Source organism: Bos indicus, chromosome 3, assembly GCF_029378745.1.
Source record: "Bos indicus isolate NIAB-ARS_2022 breed Sahiwal x Tharparkar chromosome 3, NIAB-ARS_B.indTharparkar_mat_pri_1.0, whole genome shotgun sequence".
NCBI classification, from domain to species: Eukaryota; Metazoa; Chordata; class Mammalia; order Artiodactyla; family Bovidae; genus Bos; species Bos indicus.
In genome coordinates this window covers 25617910-25641092 of record NC_091762.1, presented here as the reverse complement: position 1 = coordinate 25641092, position 23183 = coordinate 25617910, and the positions used below count along the sequence as shown (strand labels likewise).

The following is a 23183-nucleotide window of genomic DNA, read 5'->3' as shown; positions in this document are numbered from 1 at the left end:
TCCCCTTCTCCTCCTGCCCCCAATCCCTCCCAGCATCAGAGTCTTTTCCAGTGAGTCAGCTCTTCGCATGAGGTGGCCAAAGTACTGGAGTTTCAGCTTTAGCATCATTCCTTCCAAAGAAATCCCAGGGCTAATCTCCTTCAGAATGGACTGGTTGGATCTCCTTATAGTCCAAGGGACTCTCAAGAGTCTTCTCCAACACCACAGTTCAAAAGCATCAATTCTTCGGCGCTCAGCTTTCTTCACAGTCCAACTCTCACATCCATACATGACCACAGGAAAAACCATAGCCTTGACTAGATGAACCTTTGTTGGCAAAGTAATATCTCTGCTTTTGAATATGCTATCTAGGTTGGTCATAACTTCCCTTCCAAGGAGTAAGCGTCTTTTAATTTCATGGCTGCAGTCACTATCTGCAGTGATTTTGGAGCCCACAAAAATAAAGTCTGACACTGCTTCCACTGTTTGCCCATCTATTTCCCATGAAGTGATGGGACCAGATGCCATGATCTTTGTTATCCCGTAGATCTCTTATATTGCTTTCATTTCTTTTGTTTGGCTGCCTATTATCTTGGTTGGGTGATTTCCATCTTTTTTTTTCCAGGTCACTTATTCTGCATTATTTATTCTGCTCTTACTGTGTTTAGTTCAGTTTTTGTCTCAAAAAGTGAATTTTCTTATTTTTCTTGGTTCCTCTTTATAATTGGTAGTTCCTTTAAGTTGGTGTCTCTTAGACTGAAGAGGTCTATTAGTGTGGTCTTGCAGGGCAATTTATATGTGAGACCATCCCTGTGTAGCTTGTGTGTGTTTGATATTTTTGGTGCAAGGACTGTTTTTAGTGTGGATGCCTGCTGCTTCTTTCCTCAGTGTGTGCTGGCCAGTATCCCCTCGATAGGGGGTGTGCAGATACAGCACTGGGTTCTCAGCGGCAGTGGTGTCTCATGCGCACCCCTGGAGCACACAGTGGGAGCAGAGGTGGCTGGCAACCACTCCAGAAGCCTGGGGCATTGTGGCGGCTCACTGCCACTCCTAGAGCTCATGTAGGCAGTGTCCTACAGCCTGAGCAGTCCCTCAGAGGAAAAGGCTGTAGGGTGGACACCATGCCTCCCATCGCACACTGCCACACAACAGCACCTGGCCTCTAAGCTGGCCCAGGCTTCAGGTGTGGTTGCACTAGACTCCAGACCCTTTAGACTGTTTTTGCACAGCCCACCCTGAGGCCCGAGCTTCCACATCTAGCCCTCACATGCACCATTGGACACACGTCTCGGGCTGGGAGTGTAGAGGGGTGGCACGGACTGTCTGCAGGCCTCTCTCTATTCTAGCTGCTGCAAACCAGTTGCTGTATTCTCCTCTGAGGCTCTGAAGCTCTCCTTCTGTCCTCACTGACTTCCTCCTAGTGAGGGGACTTCCCAGGGTGCAGGAACCTTTCCTCTTTCACAGCTCCCTGCCTGGGGTACAGGTCCCAACCCAGTTCCTTTCTCACTTTTGTCTTTTGTTCTACCCGGTTATGCTCATGTGGAGATTTTCTTGTTCTTTCAGAGGACTGAAGTCTCTTACCAGTGTTGAGTAGATATTCTATGAGAATAGTTCAACATGTAGATGTATTTTTGATGTACTTCTGGGAGGAGGTGAGCTTCATGTTCTTCTACTCCACCATCTTGATCACTGCCCCATATCTCATTTTTAAAAAGGTCCCAACCAAATAGCCCTTTTGTGGCAACAAGATTGATGAAATTTAATGATGGAGATCATAATCTCTGTTTTCCTCCCTTGTAACCAAGGACATGAGTAGTGCTGAATCTGTTTAATCAGTGTGTGGTTTCTAAGAAAGGCAGGGTTGATCTCAAGTGTACCTGTCAGGTGTACCTGGGAGCTGCCCTGCTGAAGGTGTCCACTTGCAGTCTCACCTGAATTCACAACACTTAGTCTCCTTGTGAATTAAAAAACAAAAGCCAAAGACATCTTTGAATGCTGTTTGGGACGCTCTTGGCACATCTTTATTAAACTGATTCAAGCAGTTTAAGTTGATAACTTTTTGTCAGGCCTTCCATTTGCAGTGTTGTGGGACGATGAGTGTATCGTGATGACTTCCATTCTTTGTCATCGTCTGTAGGCTGAGAGGATCATGGAGGCTATTGAGCTGTACCGAGAAGAAACTGCAAAATTGAGAGAACACAAAGCCATCTGTAAAGCTGCAGGGAAGGAGGTAAGACGGTTCATTAAGTTACATTCTGAGTGACATTTATTTATAGAGATAATTGCTGAGGGAAAAACCTTATTTGTATAGATGTGATAGAATCTCTTCTAATTCAAACATTAGAAAGAAAGAATTGAGAAGCTCTATCTTAATAAAAAGTCAAGGATAGTTAATTTGAAATCGATGTGATTACTGTTTTGAGTTGGAAACTCAGGTTCCTGCTTCAGTTTGGGAGGCTGGTGAGCCATTTTGGATTTCTACATGAAATGTATTACCCAGACTCATTCATAAGCCCTATTGAAACTAAAAATACATTCTTATATAATAATTCTTTAGCATCAGTTTTTAGGGTCTCCTTCAGAACTATATTAATGGACTGTTATGACCCTGCCTGCGATAAGCACTATCAAAGGCTTATTTTTTAATGACTTGATTTAATCATTTCTTCATAGGTTCCTCTTCCCATCAACCCCATCCTGATGGCTTATGGCAATATCTCTGTAAGTAGAATGTTTAATGGTTTCCCCCTTAAGGTTTAACCACCATTCTAAGGTTAAATTCAGGCAGGCACAAGAGGGGAAGTGAAGAGGCATTTGATTTGAGAATTGACATATTGGGAAATACTTTGTTGTTAAAAATCTCTGTTCAATGTTGGAATCCTTTAGGATATTTTGTATTTCAAAAAGACCATTTTAGTGGAACTTTCAAGTCATCTTTTCTGGTTGGACTGGACTGGTTTTTGTTTTTGTTTTCTTTTAGTGCTTATTTATGTTTAGTATCCAAAGCGCTCTCTGAAGGTTCTGTTCATTGAAACTGAAGTTTTTGGACAGCAAGTTGTTACAAATCAGCCAGATAAAAAGAGGAGAGAGGGAGAATCACAGGACAATGTATACTTTAGTAATCTTTAATTACTCAATGCTTTGCTTTCATCCATCACAATAGTAATACATGTCAGTGTCTTCATTTTATAGACAGGAAACTGTCCTGACTTACAGATTGAAGGGAGCATAGTTGGCAAGTGGCAGAGTCAGATTGTGAACCCAGATCTGACTCAGTCTAAGCCCGTACACGTATTGGCATTTTTAGAACATGGTTTCTCTTGAGAGAGATCCCTGGTTTTTAGGAGATAGAGAGTAGAGAGCTTCAGTTAAGAAAAAGAAGTATCACTAATGCTGTCACACTTCCATTCTAGCCTTCAGCTTATGTGTTGGAGATTTTTAAAGGAATCAAATCCAGGTGAGTGCCAGTGCACGGATTATTGTAAGTTGGCAGCTAACACCATTTACTAAACGTGAGATAAGTACATTTTAATTGATGGTTATTTTCCTTAGAGGATTAACTATGTCAAAACTTGGATGGAAAATAATTCATTATAATGTTTGTTTTGAATTAGAACTAGAAGGCTCCTCCTAAAATATGAAGGGAGATACTTTTAAGGACAAATGAAGGGCAGTGCTACTTTATATCATAGGTAATGAGATAATTTGCAATTCAGTCAGAGGTACCAACTATTAACGTTTTTTGTTGTATATTTCCTTTGGATTGTTTTCTGTGTATATACAGAGTTGAAATCATGTGTATACATTTTTACATCCTATCCTTTTTCACAGGATAGTTCCTGAGCATTTGCTTGCGTTAGTAACATTCTTCAGAAACACATCATTGAATTAATTCAAAATATTCCATTGTACATATAGTTACTATGAGGTGTTGTATAAGGGTTTTTGCTATTATTAATACTGCTTCAGTGAACACCTTTACATATAAATCTTTGCCATCCTCACTGATTATTTTCTTAACGGTCCTAGCAGTCTGTTAACTAATTAATGGACATAAACTTTTCAAAGGTTTATGTTGCTTACTTTCCAGAGTGCCTGTAATGACTTTCACCAGGCTTTTAAAAGTTCTTTGCTGGTTTGAGAGGCAAAAAGTGGTATTGTGTCATTTTCATTTTTAATTAACAAAGTTAAAATTTTCTTATATTTGTTGGCCATTTGTATTTTTTCCTGTGAATTTTTACCTTCCCATTCTTGTGCTTTATGGATGTTTTTCTTACTGGTTAAGAATTTTTTTTAATATATCTTTCGTCATTTTTGGAATAATGTTTCTTGTTTGTGATTTATCTTTTGGATTTATTTGAGTTTGACCTACTTAGTTATCATTTTTATAACAAATCACAATATCCGAGTATGTCCCATATAAGAATTAAATAGAACCTAAGATAATGAAACTTTGCTAGAGAAATGTAAAGTAGAATTTAGATTAATGGAGGTAGGGTGCATTCATAGATGGGAAGACTCTGTGTTTAAAGATTTAGTTTTTCTTAAGCTAATCTATAGATTTGTGATCCCAATTCAAAGCCTCTTGAGAATTCTAATTGGAATCGATGGAATGATAAATAGCTCAAGAAAAATAAACAAACCAACCCAGAATAAGAAAGAGATTAAAGAACTATAAAAACAACAAAATTGAAACAGTACAGGATTGTCAGAATCAATCATCAAAATGGACTCTAAAGCCCTGACGCAGGCTCTGTCATATGGAAGGACTCAATCAATGGTAAAAGAAGTATCATACAAAGATAGGATATTCAATAAAAAGCTCTGAAGAAATGAGTTATCTGAAAGAAAAAAAGATTCTCCTACACTCATGGACCAAAATGCATCAACTAGGTTAAAATACTAAATATAAGAAAAATAAAACATGATAAGAGAGAGCCATCCATAATGCAGATGATAATTCTGGATGGGTAAGATCTGTTGAAGTACATAAAAGGAGAAGAAAAAAATTGGAGGGGAAAAGATTTTTAAATTGACCATGTAAAGAAACGTGACATTTTTAATGTTTATTTTTCCCTCTCCAGCGAGCTGGAAGAATCTCTCCTCGTGCTGCCTTTCTCTTACGTTCCAGACATTCTCAGGCTCTTTAATGAATTCATCCAGCAGGGCTCCGATATTGAACTCCTGTGTAGGTGCCTCTTCTTTCTCCTCAGGTAACGTCCTTTCCCAGAAGAACATCATATGTCTCATGAGCATAACTCCTCCAGTAGTGCCTCACCTGAAGCCCTCTCCATGCTTTGCAATTAATAAATGTGACACTTCAGTTTCAGAGACTGTTAGGAATTTCAGTGCTGGCCAGCACAGATTATTTCTTACCCTTTGGTGGTCAGTCTTGCTCCTAAAGTGCCGACAGTGATGACCCACCTCTTGAAGTACCAGGATACTACGCTGCTCAGGATGCCCAGGCAGGCGGAGGTCTCCAAGTTACAGTCTAAGGCAGTGGCCCTGGTTCTGGGTAGGGTGCTGAAAGCCCATCCCTGAATGACCAGTCTCCTTCAGTGGTGTTTCTAACTGTTGAGTTTAAACTAAATGGTTTGGTTTTGTTTCCATAACGGAATTTTAAGGAGCAGTCAGCTTATTTCCCAGGCCTCTACAAATGCAAATGGAAGAGCAGTGGCGTATTTGGAGGGAACTAAGAAACATAACTGCTTCCCAGTAGCTTGGATAGTAAAGGATCTGCCTGCAATGCAGCAGACCTGGCTTCAGTCCCTGAGTTGTGAAGATGCCCTGGAGAAGGGAATGGCTACACATTCCAGTATTCTTGCCTGGGAAACTCCACGGACAGAGGGCCCTGGCAGGCTGCAGTCCGTGGAATCGCAAAGAGTCGGACGCAACTGAGCAACTAAGCACTCAAGAAACAAAGAAAATGTTTGTTACATTATATTCTTAAATAGGAAGAATTTGTATTAAATATGTAACAGAGGAAAAATGTATTTACAAAGGCTTAGTATATTCTTGGTAAAGGAAATGGCAGCCCACTCCAGTATTCTTGCCTGGAGAAGCCCATGGACAGGGGAGCCTGGTGGGCTGGACTCCATGGGGTCATGGAAAGTCAGACATGACTGAGTGAATAGCGCACACACACAATACATTCTTATCTCCCACTCTGTCCCCCAGTCTCAAGCCCTTGTATAAGAGAACAGGAATATTGGCAAATTTGAACATTCCCTAAAATGCTGTTAGGAAAACAGTAGAAACTGCTCAGCCAATACCAATTAATTAAAAGAAAATGATGTACTTGGTAAATTGGCATTTTTTTTTCATAAACCTTAACCCTTCATTCCTTTTTCTTTCAGGATAGTAGCAAATGAAGATATACATATCTACAGTGTATTTCTCATTGCTATGGCATATGTTGAATCAGGGTCACTGATTCTAAGAGAAACACTGAATATTTCTAGCATATTGGGGTTGTAGATGGGTGCTATCTCACAAGTAGATATGGCAGGTCACAGCTGTGAATGAGGGTGAGTGTGGAAGTTAAAAAGCATGAAGTCATCCAGGGCATGTTGGTACTCTTGGTCAGAGTTTGATCATCTCTCTCTCTCTTTTTTTTTTTTTGCTGAAATATAAATCTTTGAGTTAGTGTTTCTTAGAAGGCTCATTTTCCCTCTGAAATCCCCATAGGATACTGTTGTTAAAAATCTGTGGCCATTTGATAGATTGCTGGGAAAAGTCAGCTTTTTAGATGTTAGGATACTAGGTTTTAAAATTATTAGATAGAACTGAATAGTAGGGAAGAAACTTCTTTAGCCCTTTTTGCTAGAAGCATTTCTATATTCCCATGATGGGTGAAATGATTTTTTTTTTTGCTTTGATATTGTTTTGTTGCTGGTTCTAGGAGGTGTAGCCAAAACCACTATTCTTTGTGACAATGCTTGGTGTTGTTTTTCTATTAGGATTCACTTTGGCCAGATCACTAGCAACCAAATGCTTGTGCCAGTGATTGAAAAATTAAAGGAAACAACCATTTCAAAAGTCAGCCAAGTCCGGGTAAGTATCTTTGTAGAGGTAGCCGTAGAATAAGAAGGGGAAATCCTAGTGTATATGTGACTTACAGCTAGCATGGTGTGTTGTGCCCAGTCTTGTGTGATACTGACCTGACGTATATACATATTTAAGATGAGGTTTTTGTTGGAGCTGGTAGACATAAGGAAAAAAGACAAGAAAAGACCTTAGGGAGGGATGGGTAGCAACACATGAAGCTTTGGTTCCTCTGACTCACATAGCTGTGACACTGAACTGAAGTGAGGGGAAGTTCGTTTAATCTCTCTTCTGTTCTTCCTCAGGATGTTATTGGCTTTAACATGGCAGGTCTCGATTATCTCAAGAGGGAATGTGAAGCGAAAAGTGAAGTTATGTTTTTTGCTGATGCTACCAGCCACTTGGAAGAAAAGAAGAGGAAGAGGAAAAAGAGGGAGAAGCTAATTTTAACAGTGACTTAGAACTAAAATGTGCCTTTTCCAACTTTTGCTTGAGAAGGACTTCCAAACTAAGCAACGGTAGCGTTGGTGTAATATTCAAGAGATTATCATGTTGTAGAGGTGATATCACATGATGTATTTCCCAGCTCTGCCTGAAGGAATTTCAGCATAGGAGTGTCTTGGATTGAAACAGACTAGTTTAAAATCTGTGCTCTGAATGGGGAGCCCTCTAAGAGGCGTGCCCTTTATAGTCTAGCAGGAAGCAGAGAATTTTTTAAATTAGGTATTGTTTCACTAAAGTTGAAACTTTAACATTTCAAAATGTTTCCTTATTTATGTCAGAAGATTTGATGAGTAATTTGTTACCTCTCCAGATTAGGTTTTATAGCCCACTGAGATAGTCAGGTATGATATTGATCACCTTCTGCCCATAAATGTAAGTCTTGAACTTTCAGAGCCAAAAGGGACCGTAAGAGTTACCTGGAACAGCCTCCTTAAACTTAACCTCTTGCAGGTTGTTTTGTCGTTATATAAGACGATCCTAATTGCTATTTCTATTCCTCTAAGTACTTGTTTGTAATTAAAGAGCAGTCAACCTGAGATACCTGGCTGTGCTTTTTGGGTGACTAGTATGCTGTATATATATCTTCGTGGAGGGGAGGTGGCAGTGTTTTAGGAAAGGAAATGGACACATACCTTTGGGGCTGGGCTTTTCTTTGTGGGAAGTTTTTAAATCACTAACTGGATCTCCTTGTTAGAAATCAGTGCAGATTTTCACTATCTTTTTGAGTCTGTTTAAGTAGTTGTATGTTTCTATGAATTTGTCCATTTCATCTAAATTACTGTGTTGTACTACCATTTTCTTGCCAATCTCAGACGCAGTTCCTATCTCTCCTAAACCACACGCCTATTATTGTTCCTAAGCATTAACACAGTCACTGAACTGAAGTAAGGAATTGAATAGTTAGGCATAGAGTTCCTGAGACTTCACCATGAAAAGGCAGGAGGATAGACAGTGTGATGGATACTAGGTGCATTCCACTCTGAAGAATCAACCTTTTAGGCAGTTATTCCTACCACCAGAAAGAGGAATTACTTAAAGTGTTTCTCAGTGACAAGTATCAGAAATCACATTCACCCCAAAGAAATCTAGCAGAGCACCTAGGGCAGTGACCAAGGAGACAGTGGTGTCTGTCACTGGGATCTAGGGTTCCACTCACCCATCTGTACAGCCTTTCCAGGCCAGACGAGGCAGGAGCTCAGGAAGAAGCACCTAGTCTACAAACAGGCTTCCCAGTGGCTCAGTGAATCCGCCTGCCAATGCAGGAGGCACAGTTTCCATCCCTGGGTTGGGAAGAGCCTCTGGAGGAGGAAATGGCTACCCATTGTAGTATTCTGGCCTGGAAAATTCCATGGACAGAGGAGTCTGGTGGGCTGCAGTCCATGGGGTCACAAAGAGTCACACACGGCTGAGAATGCACACACTGCAAACAGTATCTACAATACATCCCTTTCTTCATAAGACCCTGGGTTTTGAGATAAGACTAACGCTCTTAAGGATAACATCACCTTATATTCTAAGTCCTGTCACTTTATTTCTGAGGTTATGGGATGGAAGCAGCTCTGATATATACAGCAGTCACTGGCCCATCCCTTGTTAGGCCAAGTGCTAGCTGCCCTTGGATAATTCCTACCCTTTAAGCATAGGCTGGACCTGTTGACCTGCTTCTAAAGAATAGAATAAATGTAATAGGATATCTCTTCCAAGGTTAGGTTATTAACACCCTGAATTATGCTGTGCTCACACGCTCTCAGATCTTCTTGATCGCTCTAGTAAACATAAGCTGCCTATTGTAAAATGCCCTGAGAGCAGTCTCCTGACACCAGCCATGAGGGACTGAGGTCCTCCATCTAACTGCCTGCAAGGAACTGCATCCTGCCACTGACTGCTTGAGTGAGCTGAAAGCAGATTCACCCCTAGTTGAGCCACAGTAACAACAGCTATATGTCTGTATTCCTTACTCACATAAGCTAGGAGATCAGGAGTGTCTGTTGCTTTAAGTTACTGAGTTATGGAGAAATGTATAGCTTAGTATCTTAAAGCAATAAGCATTCATGATGTTTTGATAACAGATAGCTGGAGTACTTACCACTGGCTCAGAGTAGAAACACACAGAATATGTTACTTTTTCTGTTTGAGACATATACAATATAAAACTATATAATGATGCCAATAGGTAGAAAAGATTGGGAAGAAAAAGATGAAAACGTTTTCTGTCAGATATCACAGAATCTTTACAATAGGTATTTAAAAGATACTCATTGTACTTCCGTTAATATCATTAACTGATAATATGAACAAAGAGGCATAAAGACGTACCATTTAAGACATTTCTATTAGGTACACTCATGTCATTACTTTTGACAGATTGGTGCCAACAGGCATTATGAATATTGGAAAGCTGTGCTGTAGTTTTCAGAATGGTCCAGCTAGAGTTTCAGACTTCATCACTTTTTAGTTTAGGGTAACTTCTGAAAGTCATGGACTAGAACCAAGATAAACCACACCTTAATCAGTGGTTTCTAAAGAATGTTCCCAGACCTTTAGGGTCTGAAGACCCTTTTGAGAATCATCTGCATGGTCAAAAATATTTTAAAATGATAATAGTGTCCTCCAGAAATTCATGTCTACCCGAAACCTATAAATGTGACATTTGGAATTAAGGAGAAGGAAATGGCAGCCCACTCCAGTACTGCCTGGAGAATCTCCATGGACAGAGGAGCCTGCTACAGTCCATGGGGTCACAAAGAGTCAAACATGACTGACTATTTGGAATTAAGTTATTTATAAAACATTCTCTAACAAATAACCATGTGCAAAAATACACAAAAAATGTATCAGTCCCTAGGCTCACAAAGAGTCGCACACAACTGAAGTGACTTATCACACACACCCAGGAAACTAGTAACAGATTTTGGTACTGGGAAGTGAGGTGCTGCTTTAACAAATACCTAAAAATGTGGAAATGGCTTTGGAATCAAGCAATGGGTGAAAGCAAATTATTTTGAGCTGCATAATAGAAAAGTTATATTAATAGTTTACCTTGAAAAGACTGCTGGTAGAAATAATGGATATTAAAAGCAATTTTCATATAGGTTCAGAAGGAAGGGATAGGGACAGTAATGAACACTTCAAGCATCTTAGAGAATTTCTGTATTGTAAACAGACTGTTGGTAGAAATATGAACATGAAAGGTGTTTTTGGTAAGCTCTCAGATGGAAACAACATAGTATTGGACAGTGGAGGAAGAGAGAGCCTTGTTACCATGTGGCAGAAAACTTGGCTGAATTGTCTTCTGCTTTTGGATAAAAAGTAGAACTTATAAACAATGAAATTGTATTTTTAGTTGAAGTTTCCAAGCAAAATATGGAAGATGTGTCCTGGTTTCTTGCTGCTTATAGTAAAATGCAAGAGGAAAGAGATAAATTGAGGAAGGAAATGGACAGCAAAAAGGAACCTGAACATGATAATTCAGGAAATTCACAGCCTGTCCATATTGTAAGATATGCTAAGGTACACTCTGAAGAGTTTATCTAAGGTTTAACTGGAAAGCCTGGTGGAAAAACAGGTTTGTGACCAAGATGAGTACCATCAGCCATCTCAGTAGAAGCCAGGAACAGAGGTGAGACTTGAGGAAAGACCTGTGGAGAGCCCTCACACCTAATGGTGTGGAGCCCCTTGACAATGAAAACTTCAGAGAATGTTCTGTCAGCAGAAACACTGCCTGCTTGGCTTGGGGGCCAGAGGCAGGAAATGAAGGGAGGCTGCCAGACTTCTGAGCTTCTATAAGCAGAAAGCGGGCTGCCCAGAGGATAATACTTTATCGGGCTAAGGACAGAGGGTGGGACCCAAACAGCCTCTGAGGGTCCAGAGGGTGGGGCTAGGGAAGTCCCTGGCCCAGAGCTCAGCTCAAGACATAAATGATTGTGTTCATACTCTGAAACCTCAGCAAATCTGCCCTGAGCATTGCAAACATGTAGCCTGGTGATAGCTTAATTCTTTGCATCTTCTCTTTTTAAAAGGATAATGTCTTCTTATGTTATCCCACCACAGTATTTTGCAAGCTGACGACTTGTTTCCGAGTTTCACAGGTCTGCAAATGGAGAGGACACCAGGATAGGTGAAGAATTTGGGGAGTGTTGGGATGGACTGAGTGTATTTTGCATGTGAGATGGATGTGAATTTTGGGGGACCAGAGGGTAGACTATATTGAGTTTGTCCCCACAAAACGCACGTCTACCAGGGATCGATGAATGTGACCTTATTTGTAAATAGGGTCTTTACAGATGCAATCAAGTTAAGATGAAGCCTTATCTTATTCAAGTTCATGCATGCCTGCTAAGTCGCTTCAGTCGTGTCTGACTCTTTGCGACCCCATGGACTGTAGCCTGCCAGGCTCCTCTGTCTGTAGGGTTCTCCAGCCAAGAAGAGTGGAATGGGTTACCATTTCCTCCTCCAGGGGATCTTCCTTATCCAGGGATCAAACCTACCTCTCTTGTGTCTCCTGCATTGGCAGGTGGGTTCTTTACCACTAGTGCCACTTGGGAAGCCCATTCAAGATGAGGGTAGCCCCTTTATCCAATGAGGAGCCCCTGATGGCTCACACAGTAAAGAGTCTGCCTGCAGTGCAGGAGACTCAGGTTTGATCCCTGGGTCGGGAAGATCCCCTGGAGAAGGAGATGGCAACTCACTCCAGTATTGCCTGGAGAAGCCCGTGGACTGAGGAGCCTGGCAGGCTACAGTCCATGGGGTCGCAAAGAGACTAACACTTTAAGTCATATGACTGTTGATCTTATGAGGAGAGAGGTATAGAAACACAAAGGGAAGAATGCCACTGGAGACAGGCAAAGATGAGAGTGGTGCGTTATAGGCTGAGGAACACCAAGGATTGCGGGGAACCAGCAGAAGTTAAGGTCATAGAACAAGTTCTCCCTCAGAGGCTACAGAAGAACCAACCCTGCTCACACCTCGATTCCAATCGTCTGGCTTCCCAAACTGCAAGAGAAGAAATACCCGCTGTTTTAAGTCACCTGGTCTGTGGTACTTAGTTATAGCAGCCTTGGGCAACAAATACAGATTTGTTACAGCAGTCCTAAGAAACAAATGCAAGATGTTACTGACCTTTTTCTCTCATGACTATACAGTGGAGTCTTCCAGAGACTCTGCAATGTGTGATATGGTGACAGATTGAAGACAGAGCAGCTGTGAGAATCCAGCTATGTTCTGTTGAGCCAAACATTAAAAGATTTGCCAAAATTTAATCTTCCCCTCATTAACTTTTGTTTGGAAAAGTTATTTTTCATTAACAATTTATTTACAGTAATGAACTGTTTTTTTAAAATATAAGTTTTAAGGTTTTCCCAGTTTTAATTCTAATATGGTAAATACTGATAAAAAATGACCCACATAAACAAAAGCTTTGGGGGATCCTCATTCTTTTTTTTTTTTAATTTTATTTTATTTTTAAACTTTACAATATTGTATTAGTTTTGCCAAATATCGAAATGAATCTGCCACAGGTATACCCGCGTTCCCTATCCTGAACCCTCCTCCCTCCTCCCTCCCCTACCCTCCCTCTGGGTCGTCCCAGTGCACCAGCCCCAAGCATCCAGTACCGTGCATCGAACCTGGACTGGCGACTTATTTCATACATGATATTATACATGTTTCAATGCTATTCTCCCAAATCTCCCCACCCTCTCCCTCTCCCACAGAGTCCATAAGACTGATCTATACATCAGTGTCTCTTTTGCCGTCTCGTACACAGGGTTATTGTTACCATCTTTCTAAATTCCATATATATGCGTTAGTATACTGTATTGGTGTTTTTCTTTCTGGCTTACTTCACTCTGTATAATAGGTTCTAGTTTCATCCACTTGTTCCATTGATCAATATTTCTGTCTTTGTGCCAGTACCATACTGTCTTGATAACTGTGGCTTTGTAATAGAGCCTGAAGTCAGGTAGGTTGATTCCTCCAGTTCCATTCTTCTTTCTCAAGATTACTTTGGCTATTCGAGGTTTTTTGTATTTCCATACAAATTGTGAAATTATTTGTTCTAGCTCTGTGAAGAATACCGTTGGTAGCTTGATAGGGATTGCATTGAATCTATAAATTGCTTTGGGTAGTATACTCATTTTCCCTATATTGATTCTTCCAATCCATGAACATGGTATATTTCTCCATCTATTAGTGTCCTCTTTGATTTCTTTCACCAGTGTTTTATAGTTTTCTATATATAGGTCTTTAGTTTCTTTAGGTAGATATATTCCTAAGTATTTTATTCTTTCCGTTGCAATGGTGAATGGAATTGTTTCCTTAATTTCTCTTTCAGTTTTCTCATTATTAGTGTATAGGAATGCAAGGGATTTCTGTGTGTTGATTTTATATCCTGCAACTTTACTATAATCATTGATTAGTTCTAGTAATTTTCTGGTGGAGTCTTTAGGGTTTTCTATGTAAAGGATCATGTCATCTGCAAACAGTGAGAGTTTTACTTCTTCTTTTCCAATTTGGATTCCTTTTATTTCTTTTTCTGCTCTGATTGCTGTGGTCAAAACTTCCAAAACTATGTTGAATAGTAATGGTGAAAGTGGGCACCCTTGTCTTGTTCCTGACTTTAGAGGAAATGCTTTCAATTTTTCACCATTGAGGATAATGTTTGCTGTGGGTTTGTCATATATAGCTTTTATTATATTGAAGTATGTTCCTTCTATTCCTGCTTTCTGGAGAGTTCTTATCATAAATGGATGTTGAATTTTGTCGAAGGCTTTCTCTGCATCTATTGAGATAATCATATGGTTTTTGTTTTTCAATTTGTTAATGTGGTGTATAACATTGATTGATTTGCGGATAACACACAAGGGAATTCCCATAAGGATAACAGCTGATCTTTCAATAGAAACTCTTCAAGCCAGGAGGGAATGGCAAGACATACTTAAAGTGATGAAAGAAAATAACCTGCAGCCCAGATTATTGTACCCAGCAAGGATCTCATTCAAATATGAAGGAGAAATCAAAAGCTTCTCAGACAAGCAAAAGCTGAGAGAATTCAGCACCACCAAACCAGCTCTCCAACAAATACTAAAGGATATTCTCTAGACAGGAAACACAAAAACAGTGTATAAACTCGAACCCAAAACAATAAAGTAAATGGCAACGGGATCATACTTATCAGTAACTACCTTAAACGTAAATGGGTTGAATGCCCCAACCAAAAGACAAAGACTGGCTGAATGGAGACAAAAACAAGACCCCTACATATGTTGTCTACAAGAGACCCACCTCAAAACAGGGGACACATACAGACTGAAAGTGAAGGGCTGGAAAAAGATTTTCCATGCAAATAGGGACCAAAAGAAAGCAGGAGTAGCAATACTCATATCAGATAAAATAGACTTTAAAGGCTGTGAAAAGAGACAAAGATGGTCACTACATAATGGTCAAAGGATCAATCCAAGAAGAAGATATAACAATTATAAATATATATGCACCCAACACGGGAGCGCCACAATATGTAAGACAAATGCTAACAAGTATGAAAGGAGAAATTAACAATAACACAATAATAGTGGGAGACTTTAATACCCCACTCACACCTATGGATAGATCAACTAAACAGAAAATTAACAAGGAAACACAAACGTTAAACAATACAATAGACCAGTTAGACCTAATTGATATCTATAGGACATTTCATCCCAAAACAATGAATTTCACCTTTTTCTCAAGTGCACATGGAACCTTCTCCAGGATAGATCACATCCTGGGCCATAAATCTAGCCTTGGTAAATTAAAAAAAAATAGAAATCATTCCAAGCATCTTTTCTGACCATAATGCAGTAAGATTAGTTCTCAATTACAGGAGAAAAACTATTAAAAATTCCAACATATGGAGGATGAACAACACCCTGCTGAATAACCAACAAATCACAGAAGAAATCAAAAAGAAATCAAAATTTGCATAGAAACTAATGAAAATGAAAACACAACAACTCAAAACCTGTGGGACACTTTAAAAGCAGTCCTAAGGGGAAAGTTCATAGCAATACAGGCATACCTAAAGAAACAAGAAAAAAGTCAAATAAATAACCTAACCCTACACCTAAAGTAACTAGAAAAGGAAGAAATGAAGAACCCCAGGGTTAGTAGAAGGAAAGAAATCTTAAAAATTAGGGCAGAAATAAATGCAAAAGAAACAAAAGAGAACATAGCAAAAAATCAACAAAGCCAAAAGCTGGTTCTTTGAAAGGATAAATAAAATTGACAAACCATTAGCCAGACTCATCAAGAAACAAAGGGAGAAAAATCAATAAAATTAGAAATGAAAATGGAGAGATCACAACAGACAACACAGAAATACAAAGGATCATAAGAGACTACTATCAACAATTATATGCCAATAAAATGGACAACGTGGAAGAAATGGACAAATTCTTAGAAAAGTACAACTTTCCAAAACTGGACCAGGAAGAAATAGAAAATCTTAACAGACCCATCACAAGCACGGAAACTGAAACTGTAATCAAAAATCTTCCAGCAAACAAAAGCTCATTCATTTTTAAGAATACATAAGGAGGGCTTCCTTGGTGGCTCAGTGGTAAAGAATCTGCTTGCCAATGCAGGAGACACAGGTTTGATCCCTGGTCCAGGAAGATCCCACATGCCACAGAACAATTAAGCCCTTGCACCACAACTTCTGAGCCTGCACTCTAGGGCCTGGGAACCGAAACAAATGAAGCCCTTGTGCTCTAGGGTCTGTGCTCTGCAACGAGAGACACCACCACAATAAAAAGCCCATGTGCCACAGCTGGACAGTAGCCCCTGCTTGCCACAGCTAGGGAAAAACTGTGTAGCAATGAAGACCCAGCACAGCCATATATACATATATAAGTATATGTATATAGGCTTCCCTGGAGGCTCAGACAGTACAGAATCCACCTGCAAGCGGGAGACCTGGGTTTGAGCCCTAGGTTGGGAAGATCCCCTGGAGGAGGGCATGGCAACCCACTCCAGTATTCCTGCCTGGAGAATCCCCAGGGACAGAGGAGGCTGGCGGGCTGTAGTCCACGGGGTTGCAGAGTCGGACATGACTGAGAGACTAAGCACAGCACATAAGGAGTCTTTGAGTCCAAAAAATGTAAGAACCACTGACCTAACTGTAAATTCTCAAGTACAGAAGGGCATCCTGCTGTTGATGTTCCTACCCTTGGAAAGTCAGATCAATGTCAAAAATAGCACTTGAAAGAATAAACTTTAGAATCACACTGAAGTAAGTTAGGTTTTTTACTTCTTCAAGATTCTCTGAGCCTGAGTTTCCTTATTTATAAAGTGGGGGAATATCTACCTTGTAGATAGCATGAGGATTAGATGGATAATGAGTATAAATGGGTAGCTGTTATTATTAGAAACAAGTATTTTAATTCCACCAGACTAAGTGGCTCAGTGGTTGCTGGCTGAATGAAGATGAGAACAAATGTGAGGTCTATGGCCTCAAATTTGAATGGATGACAATCAAATTACAAATGTATTACTTACCTGACTCCTAATGTGGAGAAATTTTACGGGACATGAAGACTCCGAGTGCAGAGGAAGAAATTGTAGAAATCCTCTGGACCGTGGGATTTTCTTTTCCCTGGGGAAAATCTTTTGGTCTCTTATCATAATTGCTGCTTGTTAAAACTGGTAAAATACCCATTAAGGACTATTATTTTCATGAACAAATGAACTGTATACGCAAACTCAGGTAATATTTTAGAATTAGAATCTTTAGCATCATCAGATCACTTTTAGGTATTTTCTATTTAATGCAAATTCTATATGCCAAGCTTAGAGGATGAAGGATGGATATTGATCTGGAATTTCTCTGGTGCCCTCTAGTGTATGTTTCTCTGCTACATGACTGGCCTTTCTATAGGCACCATCAATCACTATAACCAGGTCCCAGAACACACCAACATGCAGATTTCACGCTTTTTTGGTGTGAAGGGGAGGGAATAGATCTTGAGAAATGGGCTATGAACTATCATTGTTGACCCTGGAAGTAGACTAAAGATTTAGTAAAACTCTTTTCCCATCTCTCTGTGCCAGACAGATCGTCTCTAATCTGTAAGCAAGGAAATAGAAATGTTATTAGAATGAATGCAAAATTATTTAAATGCTGCGATCATCAGCAGGGATTCAGTTATTAGATTCAGCATCTAATAACTTGTGTGAAGAGGACATAATTGCCAGAGGGGGGAAATCCTTCTCAGTGAGAAGGATTTTTAAATTTACTCATTTTAAATTTTAGTCCTTAACACTCCCTGTACTTCCTTTCCTATGTTGTTGCTGTTGTTTAGTCTCTAAGTTATGTTTAACTCTGTGCAACCGCATGGACTGTAGCCCACCAGGCTCCTCTGTCCATCAGATCTTCCAGGAAAGAATACTGGAGTGGGTTGCCATTTCCTTCTCCATGTGCTTCCTTTCTTATGTTACATTTTCTATTTCTTACATTGTACTTATTACCATTAGAGTCCACATTTCACTTATTTTGTCTATTGTCTGTCTTCCTACTGGAATGCAAGCTACATAAAGGCAGAGATTTGTCTCTTGTTCATTGCCATACCCCTGATGCCTAGCACATTAGGGATACTTATGATCTTTGAAAGAATGAACTATGCATGCTCAGTTGCTAAGTCATATTTGACTCTGTGACACCTTGCACTGTAGCCTACCAGGATCCTCTGTCTGTAGGATTTTCCTGGAAAGAATACTGGAGTGGGTTGCCAGGGTATCTTCCTGACCCAAGGATTGAACTTATATCTCTTGAGTCTCTTGCACTGGCAGGCAGGTTCTTTACCACCGAACCACCTGGGAAGCCCATAAACAAATGAATACAACTCCACTTCTATTGAATCGTGATCACCTGACACAATTTCCCCTAATTTCTCTTTCACCTTAGAATGTCTAGACCCTTGGTCATCTTTACTCTCTCCCTTGCCCATCTTTACCCTCTCCCTTGCCAAGATTAACCCTTCAGCTCTGCTCCTGATTAGCCTTTCACCTTCTTTTGGATATTGCTGCCTCAGTTCTCTTATACATATTTTTAATATTTCTCTTCTGATCCATTCTTTCCAGCCTACAAGCATACGAAATATACCACACTAAACTGAAAATCTCCCCTTTGCTCTGTTGCCTCCCTGAGTCTGAGGCACCATATTCTCTTGCTCTTTCCTTCAATAATAAATTGAAAGTGTATCCATACTCAATATTTCTGCTTTCTCAACACTCAGCCATTCTTTATGTTTTGCAGTTTTTTGTCCCCCAAAATCTAGTGGTTCTATTTAAATCAGAATCCTCCTTGACATCTCCATAGCATCTGTCAACTATGTCCATATTTTCCTTGAAATTCTTTGAGATATTTCACATGTTGCCAATTGCTTGTTCTCTCTCTCCTGGCTTCTCTTTTTTTCTCCTGCTCCATAAACAAACCCAAATTTCTACTAATTTCCCCCATACTTTCTATCACCACTTCTGCAGCTGACAATTACAATTATTATATTTCCAACTCTGACTCCTCCACTGAGACCCAGTCCCGAATCTCCACGATTCATTCCCTGAGCCCCAACCCTTGCCAGTGAACTCTATGTCCTCTAACTTCCTTTTCTTAAGGGGTCCCACCTGAGGTTTTACAGTACCCCATGCCAGAGGCCTTTCACCCACGTCCCTCTTGCATTTCTACTGTTGCCACACTATAGCTCTTGTCCTTACACTTGAAGGCTTGCTGAAGGAACCTTCTACTGGTTTGTTGCATATCCAGTAGCTCTTCTCCTTCAACACAGCCTGTATGATAACAATGAATTCATTTTTATAAAGACATGCTGATTATATCACCCAGTCGATCAGAATTTCAATGATTCAGTGTTGCTTATATAATAAAGTTTAAGCCAAGAATTCAAAATCTCCCACAACTTGATTCCAACCAGCTTTGCCACTATATTACTAGTACTCTAAGCTCTCAACAAATTGAACTCCCTGCTTACCCTCCTGAACAATTGGAGCTTTCCTATTGCTACAGTTTTGTTCATTCTTCCTAAGTCTCTTTTCATCAAAAGTTTTTGTATTCTATAAGACCCAGCTCAAATATCAAATAGATATACCTATAATACAAAGTGGTATATGATTCATACTATTGGAGTTACAATACAGGAATCAAGTGTGAAAATTTTATTCCTGCTACCAGCTTATGTAGCTTAAGATAGAGTTCAATTTTCACTTTTATATTTGATAAAATATTTCATACAGTACATGGCATATAAAAGGTTCTTGGTATCTATATATTCTATATACAGGAGATACCAATATGAAGGAATGTATGTGTAATTCAATACTTATTCATTCTGTTTCTATAATAAGGTATATCCTATCCCCCAAGAAGATGACCAGGTTTTTTTCTTAAGACAAAAGACTTGCTTTTTAAAAAATTTCTGACTGTTTGATACCCCAGAGATGGCCAATAATATTGAGATTTATCCAACTTAAAGTTACATGTACTATGTGTCAGGCACTTTGCTAGATGCTTTCAAAAAACAAATGAAGAAACAAGTCTTTGTCCTAAGAAATTTAACTCTGTGGTTTTAAAACTAGAATAAATGAAGCTACAGAGGGCAGATGTGAGGGGATTGGGAAACACCATTTTGACTTCTGTGTTCTCCTTGTTCAAATGTAATTTTTACACTATATGTGGTGACTCAAATTGAACTTTAAAGGATATTTGCTTCCACAGGTAAGAACAGGACATCATGCTCAGTCATAATCTCTATATTGTGAGAGATGTGTGCCAATCCCTTGGTGCCATCCTCCCCAACAGCCATGGCAAATAACTCCACTTTCAGATCTGCCTGCAAACCAGCTGCCACCTGAAATGCACAATGAAGCTTTAGAATCAGCCATACAGAAGTTCAAAATTTTCACATGATTTTGAGCAACTTATTCAAACTCTCCAATCTAGCTCCCTCATCTATCAATTTGGTCCAAAGGAATGACTGCTGTTTCAGCATTTAGAAGAATTACTTCATGGATTAGATAGGTAGATTTCCATTGAGTTAGTGGGACCCAGGATAAATTGAAGGAGAAAGTCAGGTGCCATTTAGGAAAAAGCATAAGGAAACTAAATGCCAGGGTGCTGGAGGGCAAACTCCTTATGATGTCTGTAATTGTGCTATTTCTTGAATATCAGTAGTGAGGTTCTATTTATTGTCATCTCTGTAAACAAAGATAAATTTAATCAAAGATAAACATAAATTTAATCTTAAATTTAAGAGACTAGGTGAATCCCACAATTTCTGTGCCCATGTCCCATGGTTTAGCATGTTCCTACTGTAGGACTTGTAACATGGCAAAGCCAGTAGAGGGAGACAGAATTAGTTTAAATGCCAAACTGCTTAGATCTGAAAGATACATGGAAGAGGATGTATCAACAAAAAAGAAACCTGATATACCATGAAGGAGAAACACAGCAAGGAATGGGCTTCTTGCCTTGTCCCCTGAAAAGAACACTAAGCCAGGAAAGAAAGGGCTGTTTATGTTTGGAAGCCACCTCCCTAGGAGGTGGGTTAAAAAGCCAATGTGAGAACAGTTATCTGGAAAAAATAAATCAGAAACTACCACACAGAAAGCAATTAGGTACGAATATAATTTTTTTTTCTTCGATTGGGTTTTATAAATAATAGAATTGAAAAATGTTTCAGTTTTTTCAGTGCTGTGCTTGTGGACGTCCGCACGCTGGAGGGTATCCAGCAGCTTCTGAGAACCAGGCCCTCAGCCCTCCAAGCCCAACAATCGGAGCAGGGCCGGGGGATGACGATGCTGCACGAGGGGAGCTGGAGGGCTGCCATAACACAGGTCTACCTGGGTTTGGAGTGCATTCATGTAGTGCTGGCAATGAACCAAGCTGGATAGTGGTGAGGTTTAGATACAGAGAAGTCTGTAGGCTACATTTTTCTGCCAGAGCCAAAACTACCATCAGAAAGAAAAAAGGTATAGAGTGAGTTTGGGTTTTTAGTATGTATAAAGGTTGATTTAGCAGTCGTTTAGGGTTTTGGCATAATCCCTACTTAAAATGAAAAAGATTTGCGAACTTCCCAGAACAGTGGGAGAAAAGCTTCCTTTAACTGTGCTTTTTTGTTCTATGTTGTGAAGATTCTGAAATTCTGACATGGGACAGTGATGAAGTGTTTCAGAGAGGTCCTCGTAAATTAGTGGATTGAATCCCCAAAAGGATTTCTGTTTTTGAATTGCGGCCTACATATTACTGTTTTATAGATCATAAGATATTGGAGCTGCAAGAGGGCTGAGAAATGATCAGTCTAAGCTCCTTTTATAGATGAGGAAAGCAAGGCGCAGAGGATTAACCAACAGCATCACAGAGCTGCTTGGTAGCAGAGTTACAAGAAACCAGCTGACTTTGAACTACAGCCAACCGATTCTTCTGTGTCAACACACAGCCACCGTGACCGCTTTAAGATCTTGGGATTCAGTCAGCACAGTGTGCTGGTTATGGGACTGGATGCGCTTGCTCAGAGTTCCCATGAGCCTGTGCAGTCCCCACCGGTGATGAATGGTTCATTTATCTACCAGTCTTCCTTACACCATCTGTTACTCAGTCACACATCTCTTGAGTGCCCACCATGTGCCTGCTTTGTATACTTCTTATGTCTCACTCATTTTTAACATCTCCTATAGCCTGGCACTATTGCTGGCATACGGGAGGAGCTCAAAGCTTGTTAAAGGAGATTACAAGAGTGTTAAAGCAAAAGATGATATACTGACCAAGAAATAAAAGTCAAGGTTGATGAGTGTGATTTTATTATATTTTGAGATAACCTCGTGTTTAATCATAATACACCTCTGAAATTATATTTTGAAGTAAGTGGCAATACACATTTTATACTAAATATAATGTATCAGATAAAATCAGAACAATTTGACATTTTGGAATTCATATTTTCAGAGATTTTTGGAGAAATGAGACAGATGGTTAATTTAAATTTGCTACTATTTCTTTACTATTCTCTGACAAATACCAGGAGAGCGGAACAGATTTGCATAAAATGTAAAGAATGAAGTATTTATTTTTTCCAACGACTTTTCACTTTGCAGAAGGAGTTGTCACAGGATATCTTTAGGTAATCAGTTTACCAAATGCATGTTAAATCATATTTTAATTTTTTTAAAGGTATTTCCAGACAACTGTATAGAATTGCAGTATTGGGGCAAGTGAAGTGAACTTCAGAAATGGTTCCATAGCTGGAAGTTTAATTCTACTTACACATAGGAGTGCTTATGGTTGTTACATGAAATAAGTGACAACAGCCACAGAGTGTACCAGTGCCAGGAATCTGTGGCTTATGATACTAGAAAAAGTCGACTTACAAATGGCTTAAACCGAATTGGTAGAATGGCACGAAAGCTCACGGCACTGGAAACATAGACACATCTGTACGCACACACATATGGACACACGCAGGACACAGCACATGGACTTACGGGCCCAGGTGTGTAAGTCACTTTCAGCCCAGTGCTGGGTGGAGGCTGCTTCACCCTAAACCTACCAGGAGAAAAAGATGGGGATAAACTAATGCCATAATGAAAAACATGAGCACAAATGAACTGGGAAG

At 39.7% G+C, this 23183-nt stretch overlaps 2 protein-coding genes across 7 annotated transcripts in view; one reads left to right on the top strand and one right to left on the bottom strand.

The window, feature by feature from the left end:
• Nucleotides 1-8063, top strand: part of WDR3 (WD repeat domain 3) — a 38863-nt gene extending 30800 nt beyond the window's left edge. For all 3 annotated transcript variants that reach the window (XM_019956724.2, XM_019956723.2, XM_070785829.1), the window contains exons 22-27: nucleotides 2117-2209; nucleotides 2653-2700; nucleotides 3393-3436; nucleotides 5064-5192; nucleotides 6939-7032; nucleotides 7329-8063. In XM_019956724.2, the coding sequence (XP_019812283.1) occupies nucleotides 2117-2209; nucleotides 2653-2700; nucleotides 3393-3436; nucleotides 5064-5192; nucleotides 6939-7032; nucleotides 7329-7484 (564 nt within the window). In that variant the 3' untranslated portion in view covers nucleotides 7485-8063. The remainder of the gene's footprint in view (nucleotides 1-2116; nucleotides 2210-2652; nucleotides 2701-3392; nucleotides 3437-5063; nucleotides 5193-6938; nucleotides 7033-7328) is intronic.
• SPAG17 (sperm associated antigen 17) overlaps nucleotides 1967-23183 on the bottom strand; it is a 254113-nt gene continuing 232896 nt past the window's right edge. For 3 of the 4 annotated variants that reach the window (XM_070785824.1, XM_070785828.1, XM_070785827.1), the window contains 4 exons: nucleotides 23053-23113; nucleotides 20279-20423; nucleotides 17062-17208; nucleotides 1967-2159 (listed from right to left, as the gene is read on the bottom strand). In XM_070785824.1, the coding sequence (XP_070641925.1) occupies nucleotides 17069-17208; nucleotides 20279-20423; nucleotides 23053-23113 (346 nt within the window). In that variant the 3' untranslated portion in view covers nucleotides 1967-2159; nucleotides 17062-17068. Of the gene's footprint in view, nucleotides 2160-14130; nucleotides 14306-17061; nucleotides 17209-20278; nucleotides 20424-23052; nucleotides 23114-23183 lie in introns of those variants that run through there. The other variant, XM_070785826.1, reaches the window with a different exon arrangement.